At 43.5% G+C, this 14758-nt stretch overlaps 1 protein-coding gene across 1 annotated transcript in view; it reads left to right on the top strand.

Annotated features, from left to right (window-relative positions):
* Positions 1 to 4854: 4854 nt before the first annotated feature.
* The window catches only part of shisa8b (shisa family member 8b), a 22350-nt gene continuing 12446 nt past the window's right edge, over positions 4855 to 14758 (top strand). The window contains exon 1 of the mRNA XM_030776035.1: positions 4855 to 5417. Within this exon, the coding sequence (XP_030631895.1) occupies positions 4855 to 5417 (563 nt within the window). The remainder of the gene's footprint in view (positions 5418 to 14758) is intronic.

Raw genomic sequence — 14758 nt, forward strand, 5'->3', positions numbered from 1 at the left:
AACAACAAAAAACAGTTTCACAACAAAACAAAATGAAACAAATAAGCAAAAGAAAAGCTACCAAAAGTTTAAAGTTTATTATTATTATTATTATTATTATTATTATTATTATTATTAATAATAATAATAATAATAATAATAATAATAGATCCTGACTCAGCCCTGAAGCAGTTTAAAAGTTTTGCAATTTCCTGCCCAGCACATGAACTCACGATCGGATGAGATCCTCGAAACACTTTATCACATAGGAGCTGAGAGCGCAGGAGGGGCAAAGGTTATTGTCTTCTCATCTCCGGTTCTCATCCGCCTCATGAGAACCATCAAAGCCGTAGCGCTTCCCTTATTAGCCTGCATCCCCTAATTAGCCTATTCTCCTTGATCCGCTACTTAAGAGCAGAATTACCAGTACAATCACGGCAGAGCAAACTTCACGAAGGAAATATGACTTGGAGATGATGTTTGTGACCATACTGCAAAACAGGTATTTCGGCCATCAGAAGCAAAGAGGCAAACATCACAGCCGGGACTTGACTCCAGATGTTTTAGTCATACAAAGAACGCTTAAACTGTATAAACACAGACATCTCGTTATTCCACCAGAGGCTGAACTTTTTCCGATTACAAGGTGATAAATAATTGTAAATTATAACTACAGTGAATTAAAGAATTTCTCTCTGCTCTTGTAGAAGTTGGACATGGAGAATGACGAAGCTAAGAAAATGTATTTATAGTTCCCGAGCATCACTGTGGTATGGCGTTTAATTAGCTACTGAATGGTGCTACGCTGACGTTACCTGTTATTCAGCCGAGGATTCGAGTTCGTTAAAAATGTGGTGTGGTGATTTTCATGTTTACCGTTAACGGCAAAACTTACCCACATCACGTCGTCTAGGTCTTTTTTTAACCACTTAATGTCATTCAGCAATAATACACAATACACACATAACAAGGCCTCCGAGAAAAAGGTGTTGTTTGCTGTGGGCAAAATGAGAAACATAAGCAGCTCAGCTGGAGGAGACGAAGTAAACTGTCAGACGACGTTGAAATCAATGTTGTAGTTGTGACGAAATTCTCATTTTTAACGGTGTTGTTATTTTTTGTCTTTTCCTTCAGTAAAAAAAAAAAAAAAGGATTTACAAAAAAAAAAAAGAAATCCAGACATGACAGAGATAGTATGGAGACTGTGTGATGTCAGATAACTGAGGAAAGCTGTAATATTACATTTCCATCAGTCCATCAGAATCATCAAATCTCGCTGGATCATGACAGCCATAAACACCCTGAGTGTGTGTGTGTGTGTGTGTGTGTGTGTGTTTGATTTTTTTTTTCATGTATTTTCTGCGATGGAGGGGGCAGTGCATATCCTTCACCTCCTTCCCAAAGCTCTGTCCATCATTCCTCTCCTTTAATAACAACCTCTACCTCACCTCTCTCCCTCTATCTTATCTCCTTAAATAGATATCCCAGAGTGCCTGCGTCTCTCTGTTAAGACTGTTTCATATCTCAACGCTCTCATAGTCGTATTTCACGCAAGAGTACGTTTATCATAAACCTTGCATGCAACACCATCCATTTCCACGACTGTATCTACTGAGTAGGGTTTTTTTTTCCTAATGTAGAGTGAGGAGAAGAAAGGACAAATTGAGAGAATTCACCTGAAAGAGGGAGGGAGAGAGAGAGAGAGAGAGAGAGAGAGAGTATGACAGGAAAAGATGAAGAGAGAGGAGAAAACAGAACAAAGGGGGAGAATAGGATATGTTTTTTACTCCACCTGATGGAACAGTGCAGTGATCCAAAGCTGAAAAGACTTCACCCCTTCAAGCAAAAAACCCCCAAAACAACAACAACAACAACAACCACAAAAACCAGGACAATAAGGACGAGATGTTGTGGATACTTTAGAGGACAAAAGACAGACAGGGAATTAGATGAGCCTGGGAAAAGGAAGGACAGAGGGAGAATTACTGAATGGAGTTAAATGCTTCTTTTGTTCTTAGCAAAACGCCTTCATTTTCACAATCGACAACACAAAGAAAACGCACAAAGCAAAAATGATTTTCAAAGGATAAAAAAAAAAAAAAACTACGGCGATGAATGAACAGAGAGATGAAATATTTAGAAGCCCTTCTTTCCTCTGGCTTGTCCTGTATTCTGATGGGAGGGAACACTTAGCATGTGCATAGAAAGCCAAAGGCATCTCACTGATGGAATCTAGTTCAGCCCCAACATAAATTCAGGGGGATTATTCACGTCGACACCTTCTTCCTATTCCGCCTCCCTCCCTTTCTGTCTCACTCTCTCTCTCTCTCTCTCTCTGCTTCCCTCTTTCTCTCCCTCTATGTCTCTATCCTTCTCTCTCTCTCTCTCTCTCTCTCTCTCTCTCCCTGTTCTCTCTCTCTCTCTTTTTGCCCCTTTCCCCCACCCATTGTTTCTCTCTCTCTCTCTTTCCCTTTTTCACACACAGACAGACACACAGACACACACACACACACACACACACACTCAGTCTGTTCTCTTGTCCTCTCTTTGTTCTTTCTGATTTTTTACCTCTTTCTTTCATCTCTTGCTCTCCTGCGTGTCTTGGATCTGCTTTCTCCCATAAACCCTTCCTCTTAATCCCTCCACACGGCCACTCCAAGACCAAGTGAACTTCTCTGACCCGCCACTGACTACTCACACACTCATGCGCACGTGCGTGCACACACACACACACACACACACACACACACACACACACACACTAAAGTATGCCTGCACACACACACTGGTCCATAAACACACACATTCATACACACCAAGGCATGCATATGCACACATGTGCATGTGCATATGATGTATCCACTCACACATACACACACACACACACACATTTACAACCGAGTTTATCCATCTACAAACTGAGGAAGACCAAGGAGAGATGTGGAAAAAAAATAGCTGGACATGGAGGACAGGAAAACATTAAGATAGCTAGGGGAAAAAACAAGGGATTTGACAGGTGTGTATTGAAGACATCTGTTAGAGCGTCAGGTAAACCACTTGATATCCTCAAGGGTGTAAACGCAAGAGAGCAGACTGGAGGTAGAGAGAATGAGTACATGGATAAAACAGAGGCAGTTGAACCTGAATGTTTCCAGTTGTACAAGGACACAAAGTTTCAGAAAACATGAAAAGGGTACACCTTGACAACACAAAAAAGAGGACAAACCATTTCCCGAACACAAAGAAAGAGGAAAAGAAAAAAAAAAAGAAAGAAAAGAAATCAGGACAAGACAAAAAAAAGGGCAAAAATGAAATGAAACTGTTATTTAGGTTCTGCTATAAGAGTAAACAAAAGTACTGCTAATAATATTTTTTTTTCTTTTCTGTGAGAAACGCTTTTGAGCTGATGCGTAATTCTGAGGTCTGAGAAAGAGCCGTGCGTTGACGGACAGGGGGGTGGGGGTGTTTGCCAAGCAAAACTGTGTCTTGGACAGGTTTGGATTTTGCAAATGCACGGAAAGGATTTTGGTGCTGAACCCTTGGACTTAATCTTGCACACACAGTTGCACATTCCTAATTCCATAGAAATGTGTTTATCTCCTCTCAAGGTGTTAGGAGGAGGGAGGAGGGGGGAAGGGAGAAGAGAAGTAGGTCTTTAATGACAAGAATGGCAAGCATGGGAAAGTGAAGCTGGGCTGATATGAATGAGTCGTGTTTTTAGAAACAGAAACTGAGGAGTGATACATCATTGTTAACCCTTCAGAAAAAAAAACTATTCTTGTTCCCTTCACTCTCTCTCTCTCTCTCTCTCACTGTCTCTCTCTCTCTCTCTCACACACACACACACACACACACTCAAACTGAACTGAAGCATCGTTCAGTCAGTACAACAGATGCACTCCTCCCCCTTCACAGGAAAAGCTTCAGCTGTATTGGAGCTTTCTCTCTCCTCCTCTCCCTCTTTCTGCCTCTCTCTCTCTCTCTCTCTCTCTCTCTCCCTCTCTGTCTCCCACCCTCCCTCCCTCTCTCTCCACTTTCTCTGTGTTGCGCTGAGGTTAGGGAGTGAAGAGTCTAAGCCTGAATGGAAGGGATTTCATCTGAGTCCTGAACTGTTGCTTTTTTTTTTTGCGGGGCTCAGAAACCACCGGGCACGCTGGACTGCACCTGTCTGTCTGTCTGTCGCCCATCCCCAAACACCTCACAGGACTATTCACCTCAAGGGGGAAAAGGACGGCGAGAAGTGCTGCTGTAAACACATGTTCTAATTAGACGCTGGCACTAGTGTAAGGCAACGTGGAACAAGAGCATGGTACTTTTCTCTCTCTCTCTCTCTCTCTCTCTCTTTACAATAATGAGGAAAGCGAACCATGAATAATGAGGAGGATCCTGAGGAAAATAAGCAAGACAGCTCACCAAAACTACGGCACATCATTTTGGGAAGAGATTCAAGTTTAATGACGAGAATTTTTTTTTCCTTGAGGACAAAGGTAATGTAACCTCGTGACAATGCAAATTTGATCATTTCATCACTACCAAACTGAGATATCATGAAATATTGTTATAATGTAAATATAAATATAAACTTTTTTTTGTGCCCAATTATCTAATTCATCGAAGTGAAGATTTTGCATGAGAATTTTTATTTGAAGCATGGTACCAAATTTGAGTTAATTTAAGTAAGGACGTTTTTTTAAATTAAAATGCACACAGAATGAAAAACTATTAAACTTTTTTTTTTTTTAAGGTTTTTTTGTTTTGTTTTGTTACACGTTTTCCGCAAAGTTTGCATCCATAGCCTGTTACTGATTTGACCTTTCAGTATGAATGTATTATATGTAGTGTATTGTGTTAATTAGCACTGAGACCTGGAGCAACATGATTGGCCGTTCGCTTCTGCTCCATCTACTCTTATCTGCTCTACTTGGCTCGGCCGCTTGGGCTCAGGATGACACAACAACAGAGATGGACAGCCAAGTAGCCAATCAGACAGTAGATCCTACCGTAACCTCTGTGACATCAGAGGGGCCTTTGTCACTGACCACAACTGGAAAAGAGGTGGAGGAGGAAACCGTTCCCTCCACAGGTACCCGTTGCCAAGGTTACTATGATGTGATGGGCCAGTGGGACCCGCCCTTTAACTGTAACGCAGGCATCTTCCTGTACTGCTGCGGCACCTGCTTCTATCGATTTTGCTGCCAGTTCCGCCAGCAACGACTGGACCAGACGTCTTGCTCGAACTATGACACACCCATCTGGGCCAACACAGGCAGGCCCGTGGCCACAAACACCGAGATACAACCAGAACACGAGCGAGACCGGACCCACATGATTGTGTACATCATCTGTGGCGTGGTGGCCATCATGGTTTTGGTGGGGATCTTCACCAAGCTGGCCCTGGAGAAGAGCAGAGGAGGCCAGAGTGACCTCAGCAACTCCAGGTGAGAAGGGTGTTACCTGTTCATAGAGGCCTGGTGAATTCGTTTAAGGTGCTTAAGCGCTCTGATTTTTTTCTTAAACCTGTTAAAAAATGTGGAAGTGACTCTGTGATGGGACTTTTACACCACGGTGATCCTGTGTTTGTTTTTAAAAGGTCTGAGAACAAACGAGATGTCTCAGTGAAGTGTAAACAGTTCAAAGAGGAGAAGCCCATTTAGCTGAGGCATTAGTGAAAATTTGCAGTGCACTTTCATGTATTGTAGGTCAACAGGAGACAATGCTCTTTTGGTGAAGAGATGCTCTGTAGTATTGGCTCTCTGACCTCACTGGAAAATCCCGTTAGGGATATAGTCAAGGCTGGAATACTGCAATCCTATAATGTTTGCTTGGCAGAGGAATATAAGGGAGAGTTCATAAAGGGTTAACTTGAAGTATGTGAGAGTGATCTACTCAGATTTACACGTACTTGAACAAATCTTTGGTCAATCTTTATGCCACGCCCTACAAAACAAAAATTACACTGATTGTAACAATCAGTTCCCAAATGACTCCCATGCTTTCTCTCTCTCCCTCTCTCTCTCTCTCTCTCTCTCTCTCTCTCCCTCTCTGTCTGTCTGTCTGTCTGTCTCTCTCTCCCTCTCTCCCTCTCTCTTTCTTTCTCTGCTTCTCTCTCTCTCTCTCTCTCTCTCCCTCTCTGTCTGTCCGTCTGTCTGTCTCTCTCTCCCTCTCTCTCTTTCTTTCTCTGCTTCTCTCTCTCTCTCTCTCTCTCTCTCTCTCCCTCTCTCAGACTGTCTCTTTCTCTGGTCATCTTTGTGGTGCTTCTTCTCCGTTTCTCCTAAATTTCCCATTTACACTTTCAGGCCTTTTTCTTTTAAGAGCATCTTTGACATCTCTCTCTCTCCTCTCAGGTCATTTAGTATTCAGAGAGGATGCTCAAACATTCAGAATGATAAGGACAAAAGTTTTTTGATGTGAGGTGAACTGTCATGATCAATAAATCCAGAGCGAAAAACAACAACTTAATATTCACTGAATGCATCCATTTGAGAAATGAACTGTTCTCTCAGGGCAAACCTTTCAACGAGACACGCCAGAGCCCAGCCCTCAAATTCAAAGAAAAATTCTCACGGATTAGCTCTTCGCTGTGAAGTTAACACCTCTCTGAAACAGGGCCACTTGCTTCTCGTTTAACACACTTCTTGTTAGATTAAATATTAACGGGTCTCTCCGAGATTAAAACTCACAAAGACTTAACAAACTTCTCGCTCGGAATAGCTCTGCTTCAAAAGGCTGTAATCTTGTGCTACTCTTGAGAGCAGTTCCTGGCTAAGTTCTTAGTCGGGCCAAGCGCACCACAGACAGAAGTTAACATGCATAGATACAGTGGGAGGTGTTGAGTGAATGTTACTTTTCTCTCCTTTTTTCCCATTTTAATTAATGTGAACAGTCTGAGCATAACTGTGGAATGTGTTGGAGTGAGCTTGTGTTTTTCCTTCAGTGACAGATAATTAGAAGTTAATGAGAGTTCATTGAGGGTAAAACTTGCTGTTGCTAATGTCCTGCCCCCCCCCCCCCAACACTCCTGTGTCAGGGATCATCGGTCTTCACCGTTTTTTCGTTTATTTTATTAATTTATGTGTCGGGTTCAATGAAATCAACCCACAAGATCCTGCAGCAGACAGGTCAGGCATAAAGGTAAAGCTTCAAAGCAGAAGAGACTGGCATGATTGCCTCTCTCTCTCTCTCTCTCTCTCTCTCTTTCTCTCTCTCTCTTTCTCTTTCTCTGTCCACCCATCCATCCATCCACCCATCCATCCATCCATCCATCCATCCGTCCATCTATCCATCCATCCATCCATCCATCCATCCATCCATCCACCCATTATAGTACCAAAGATGCCATGTAGATAATGTTACACATTTCCTTGTAATGAACATATTTTGTATATATTTTGTACATATGCTTGCTCTGAGTCCACATGCAGTCAGACCCATGGAAACGTTACTATTTCTCCCCACATGTTGGTTCAGATTGAATACTTACCAGGCTCAGTACAACCAAAAAAAAAAAAAAAAAAGTATAAAAACCAAAGAGAAAGAAAGAGACCCACACCCAGTGAACTGCAAAATTCACAGCAAATCCTGAACCAGTCCACATCACAATGCTTGAGCACTGACATTCAGGGTGAAGGAGCACATGGTTCAAATCACAACATAAAGGGAATACGGTGGCCCCAGGGAGGAGGCAGTGACACACAATACCCTCTCTGCAGCCAAAGAATACCACAAGTTAACATGTGGTACACCAGGCATCACTCTGTGCATATGTGTATGCATGTGCGTGTGTGTGTATATGTGTGTGTGTGTGTGTGTGTTTTGTATGCATGCAAGTGTCCCAGGGAAACTGGGCCTTTGAGAAAAACACAAAACAAAACGAAACGGGAAAAAAACCCCAACAACATTATATAATACGGAATGGGACCAGAATTAGGTTTTGACCGTCTCAGCTGTCTATGGGCGGAAGACAACACTCTCCTGGGGAGAGAGAGGGATAGTAGTTGATACCGTGAACCGCTCTTCTTTAAGTTTTTCAGAATGGCCCATCTTATCCTTCTCTCTTCTTTTTTTTTTCATCTCTTTCTTTGATGAGCAATATTTCTCACATCTCCTGTCCTTTCCTTCTGGGCCTAAAATGCGACTCGTCGTATGTGAGAAAACATCAAACAGTTCTGAGTTGCTGTCAACCTGTTTAAAAAAAAAAAAAAGAAAAGAAAAAAAAGAAAAAAAAAAGTGATATTACTGAGGAGAACTAGAGGAAGACTAGAACGTTCCGTTGGGAATTCAGTGATATCCTCTCCTAATTTCAGAGCCCCGATCCTTACTTAACACACCTTGACCAGTTTTTAACCGTTTCCAGTGGCTTCAAAACGACCCAAACGCTGCTGTATTTTTTTTTTTTTACTGTATGAAGTATTCTCTCTATGTGTGTGTTTGGCCGGGTGTCACTGTCTCTCTTACTCTGCCACATAATGTCCCCTCTCCTGCACAACTGCATTATGGTGAGTGTGTCGTGTCATTCTTGTCCCCTTGGCCCCCTGATGAACCCTACACACACACACACACACACACACACACACACACACACAGACCCATACTAACTCCACTACACCCTGTCCTGCTGACATGAGGGTCTCTTTGTCCTCTGTCAGCCTTGTGGCACTGCCATTCTGGGCTTTCCTTCTGGATCAAGCGCTTCCCTCTCTGTGTGTTTGTCCTCTGGCTAACACTGGCATCATGGGGTGAATGAGAAAAAGTGAACTGATGCTTTTCTCTGCTGATTGTTGTCACCATGACGAACACGCAGGAACTACTGCAGGAAGAACATACGAGACAGAGCAGGTGAATAATCTGAACTGTGTATCTAAAATCGATTCAAATGAACTTCTGAGTCCAGAAATTGGATCGGTAGTTTAGACTTTTCAACACCCTATGTCAGTTCAAATAGTCAAAAGCATACAGAACAATTGTATTTTTTTTTTCCTTGAAGTAAAAGGACCACCAAGGACATCAGTCATGAAACTGAATGTAGTAAAACAGAAAATGAAGTGCTGTATTGTCCATATGGTATATTGGTTTAGTATTTGTCGTGTGCAGTTCGCTGATCCCCCAGGTGGCTGTGGCTGGGGAGACAAATGTGAGCTCTCATTACCTTAATTTCAGTCTGACGGAAGGTGGAGAGGCATTTGACGGATGTGAGGACAGATAATTGGCTGCAAGAGTGATTCATGGTCAGATTTTCACGCTGCATACTTTCTGAACACATAAAAGAACGGTTATAGATCCTCATTCATCACGTGTCTACAGGGAACATTTTTAAAGTGTTTTTCTGTGAGTTTAATCAATGTCTGAGAGGCTCTCCAGTGTGTTTTCTTTGGCAAGAACACGTTTTACAGCTGCCACTAACAATGTGCACTGAGATAAACCGCTCAGAAGAAAAACACGCGCATTCCTACAAACACAGATGAATGAGGCATGTAAATTGACACGCAGAGAAGCGAAGCGTAGTTTGCACTTGCCCTCAGCAGTAGCAGTAGTGGTGAGTGTAGGTGGTGAGATGTTAGATAGGTTTGTAAGGAACTTTTTCATCGTGATCCTTCACCTTTTGATTAATCGAAACCGACAGATGACACAGAGTGAGGTTAAACAGCTCATCCGATGAATGAAGAGAAAGAGAGAGAGAAGGAGAGAGAGAGAGGGAGGGAGAGTGAGAGAAAGAGAGAGCGAGAGGGAAAGAGAGACAGAGAGAGAGTGAGTGAGAGAGAGAGAGAGAGAGAGAGAGGGATAGAGTGAGAGAGGGAAAGAGAAAGAGTGACAGGGAGGGAGAAAGAGAGAGCGGGAGAGAGAAAGAGTGAGAGGGAAAAAGAGAGAGAGAGAAAGAGAGAGAGGGAGAGAGAGAGCAGGATAGAGAAAGAATGAGAGCGAGAGAGAAAGAGAGAGAGAGAGAGAGAAATAGCGAGAGGGGCAGAGAGACGGAGAGAGAGAGAGAGCGGGAGAGAGAAAGAGTGAGAGGGAAAGAGAGAGAGAGAGAGAGAGAGAGAGAGAGAGAGAGAGAGAAATAGCGAGAGGGGCAGAGAGAGAGAGAGAGCGGGAGAGAGAAAGAATGAGAGTGAGAGAGAGAGAGAGAGAGAGAGAGAGAAAGAGTGAGGGGGCAGAGAGAGAGAGAGAGAGAGAGAGAGAATTGATAGCTGGCTGACTAACTGATTGATTGTAACACTACAGAGTGGATAATGGGTGGGTGGAAAAGTTAAACAGAAGCGAAGAAAAGAGAAAAGGTTAAACGGGTCACTTCAGTGTGTACGTCCTGGTCATCCATCTCTCATTTGTTCTCATTATTATCTCTCTGTGCTATCGTTCAACTGTCACTGTCAGCCCAGCGGTGCTGAGTTAAATTAGACCCAGCTGAACCGAGGGCAGCAAAGAACGGCCTCTCTGTAAAGTCCTTCCTACGTAGCCCGACAGTGTTCGCACGGCAGGTTATCAAGCACAGGGCCAGGAGTCCATAAATCCGGGTACGGTTTTGTTTCAAAAACAACCACGACATGTCTCTGATTACCTGAGGAATGAATGCACCAGTTTCAAAAATAGAAATCAGCCTGCGATTACGCATCCAGGTCGAAAAGCGTCAGGAGCCGATGGGACTGAACCTGAACACCAGAGGGTACGGACGGTGTGTGCGGCGCGAGATAGCGCGGGTGATTTCTGTTGGGGGGATGTCTGAACGCGATACGACCTCTCACCACTCTGAGTAAGACACAGCAAGAACGAATTTATCTGTTTAGGCTCGCACGTCAGGTGAATAAGTTTTCCAGCCGAGCTGCGATTTGAGCTGCGATTGGTCCAGAGTTGACACGCTTCTGTAATGAAGCCACGGAGCGAGTCTGACTTGTCAAATGTCTCTGAGATTCTGAGAAGGGGGGGGGGGGGGGGATAATTCAGTGTTACTCAGCATTAAACGAACCACGGCTCATCCCCCTGTAATCTGAGAAGATATGCCGCACCAGGAGTAATTACAGATAAAAGTCCAGGACTCAGATCCAGAGATGCCGATACTGTACTTAACAGCTGAGAGGATGTGACAACACTGTAAGTAAAGAGTTTCACAATTATGACAGCACAGGGGATCTTTAGTACCGCCCACAATTATGACAGCACAGGGGATCTTTAGTACCGCCCACAATTATGACAGCACAGGGGATCTTTAGTACCGCCCACAATTATGACAGCACAGGGGATCTTTAGTACCGCCCACAATTATGACAGCACAGGGGACCTTTAGTACCGGCCACAATTATGACAGCACAGGGGATCTTTAGTACCGCCCACAATTATGACAGCACAGGGGATCTTTAATACCGCCCACAATCAGGAGACACTGTGGAATTAACATGGATGGACATGCTGCTTTACACTTGTTAATGGGTGCAAATCGTCTTACAGCTGCAGAACAATCAGAGCATCTACAAATGTAGAAACTAATTATGTGCTTGCAATTATCAGTTTCTGCATGTATGAAAACACGGTGATTCTGCTATGGCGTATTATTTTAAAATCGTATGGTCTCAATGCACAAACTGCTCTCTTTGCCGGATTATTTCCAAGGGCTCTTAAAAATCAGAGGACAGAAATTTATGTCCGATATAGAATTCCATTTGTATCCTCAGTGGTCTCATTTGCATGAATTATAACCAATAATCCAAAACATAAAAAAAAAGTGATTTCCATGCAGAACTAAATCTTCCCCAAAGTGGAAAAAACAGATTTCTTGTAACTTAAATGTCCAAATCAGCAAGTTGTTTTTCAGCTTGAAAGAGGAACGAAGCCTCAGGCGCTCATGAGCTGTGAGTTTGGAAAAAAAAAACAGAAAGAAAAAAGTAAATGTGCTCTAGATAATGAAAGAGGGGGGGGGGGGAATGAAGAAAGATAGAGATGAAGATAAAGAGAGAGAGAAAAAAAAAAAGAAAGCTGAGAAGAAGAAGAAGAAGAAGAAGGAAAAAAAAAAAGGTTTCTGTGAGACTTTGAGGTCCACACATACAGTTTGAACAGAGAGTGAAATCTCTGGGTGAAACATGTGCTGTCTCGAAGGCAGCTAAGTAATCACGTTAGACAGAAGTCATTCCCACCCAGCGTGAACCCCCCTCCCTCCCAGGGCCCTGTCTGGCAGATGCACATTTGAGCGGCTCAGAAAAGATTCAGCACTTCTGTAACCTGAGGCTTTCTCTTTTTTGGCAACTACTGAACTCAGTCTCTTTTTGGCCTACGGTTCCAATAAAGAGCCAACTCTACGCATATTAGATAAGGGGCTAATATTTGGCGTGGGGTCGGGGGGGGGGGGGGGGAGTTGTTAGTAAGTCTGACATGCTTAGAAAGCATTACTGCTCTCTGACTATATGCGTGTATCAAGGGCGTGAGAACTTTTGATTCTAATAGCTTGGCAAACTCAAAGGGAAAGAGTTTAGATGATTCCTATAAGGGAATTAGCACACTACTCGGGAGGGAGAACCCTGTCTTATCTAGACCCTCAGATGATCGGAAGCAGGCAGGAGCATCAATTAAACTAGTCGTACCACACACACACACACACACATGCACTCACACACACACACACACAGTGATTGGAGAATTCCCCTACGGAGTATCAAAAGCCTATCTTTTTTTTTTTTTTTTTTTTTTTTTGCTGTTGAGTAAAATGCTAGTGGAATCAAGCACTTCCTTTGATTAATTTCAAGTGCTTTTATGGACACCAGGTCTGTGTAGGATGTAGCTTCAGTTTTCAGTAGATGAATGAGTATATGTCATGGGTACTTGGACAGGGTTCCTTCCAGCCCTCTCTGTGAGGCAACAGGAGAATGGGATTAACCGTGTATGTGTGAGTGTGTGTGTGTGTGTGTGTGTGTGTGTGAGTGTGTTTGTGCTGGAGGCTGAAGTCACAGTGGGAGAGCTAATGAGGCTAGAGTCAATGACTTGTGAATGAGCTTCCAGCTGGCTAAGAATAATTACAGCGTATCCCTCAAGTTGTGTTCAACACGAACAAACTCCTCTCATCAAATCTTTAAAAAACAAAAGACCCACCCCTAAAGTCCTGTTATTGTTTACTGTTGGCAGTCTGACTGAATGAACAGTATACAACTGGTGGACTGATGCCAAGGTGCAGAGGGATGTGAATTGTAACAAGGCGACTTGCGGCAGGAATACACAGAGCACAGAGATCAATGAGTGCTTCAAAAGGGTGCAGGGAAAGGTTCAGGAAGATCACACATGAAACATGCATATGTTCAAACATTCCCGTCAAAGAAAAAAACAAAACAAAACAAAAAAAACCAAAACAAAACATAAGCCTAAAGAATTAGGACATGAACCCACATACCCATTGGTAAGGACAAACAAACACAAACACACACACACACACACACACACACACACACACACGCACAGACGCAGAGACACAGATACAGACGTAAATGGAGAGGACAGCTGTTTAGGAACACCCGGCCCAGGGGGACTAGCGGCCTGGAGTCCCCAGTGAGATCTAGGACAGACAGATGATGTTTGTCATCATTTGTGAGTTTGTACTTTGCTTCACCATGCCTGACAGGAAATTCAGAGCAGCGAGTACAAGGGGATTGGCCGAGAGAGAGAGAGAGAGAGAGAGAGAGAGAGAGAGGGAGAGAGACAGAGAGAGAGAGAGAGAGAGAGAGAGCGACTTCATTTAGAAGACAGAAACAAGTGGTCATTTCTGTAGCTTAGCCTCACGTTTTAGCCACCGTTTTTAGAGGAGACACCCCTCTCTCTCTCTCTCTCTCTCTCTCCGTCCTGGAAACAGCTCAAACAGTCGAGAGGCATCTTTGTGGCAGATTGCCGTATACTCATGCCTTTCTAATGTGTTATTGTCCTTATTTTTGGTCTCTGTGGCCTACAGCCAAAGGCTTAGGTCAGCCACGAGCCACGGCACTGCACCTCACCAATCACATTAGATCTCATCATTGTCTGATTCTGGCTGAAGCACCACTGGACAACTCTGGAGGGCTTACAGAGAAGCATCAGGGCGCAGTGTGGGGAAATAGAGCTCGATGGCAGGAAACCATACAGCATTAGAGTAAATTGCCTTGGAGGACTCAAGCATGAAGGACTCAGGTTTGATATCGCTGCAGACTTACTTAGGGCAGGGGGCCACATTCAGTATTAGAGGTTTCCACGGCGAGGAATGTTGTTCAGTATTAGAGGTTTCCACGGCGAGGAATGTTGTTACTACGGCTGCTGTGTTTGTGTTACTGTTATCTAATTCTTTTTTTTCTTTTTTTCTTTTTTTTTTACTTCTTTACACGGCCGAAGTTCAGTTGTGGTTTCTTGCCAGCATGTTTTAAAACGAAGTTCCGTCCCGGGGAGTCGTTAGCGCGCTGCGCGTGTCGCGGGTTGGAAGAGAAAAGCACTCGCGTTGTGTCTTGCCAATCGTCCAGCCACCATCCTGTGAGAATGTGACAATGTGTTGACTGTCAGCCAAAGGGCAAACAGCCTCACATTCACTCGCATTCACTCGCATTCACTCAGGCACTAATACACGAGTGTGAACTAGTCAATCCTGTCCTTCCTGCAAACAGCACTACCCTAAAATGGGTAAACAGTTAAGCATTAAGTTCATCATAAGCACATTTTAGCCGGTAATGCCGATGAAAGTACCTCGCAGCTCAGAATTTAATTACAACACTGCAGTTTTTTTTACTTTTTTAACCTTGTAGGATGGAGTAGGAGCAGATGGAGCGGAGGTATTTTGGCTCAAGTCAGTGCG

Source organism: Chanos chanos, chromosome 5 (genome assembly GCF_902362185.1).
Source record: "Chanos chanos chromosome 5, fChaCha1.1, whole genome shotgun sequence".
Taxonomy (NCBI): domain Eukaryota; kingdom Metazoa; phylum Chordata; class Actinopteri; order Gonorynchiformes; family Chanidae; genus Chanos; species Chanos chanos.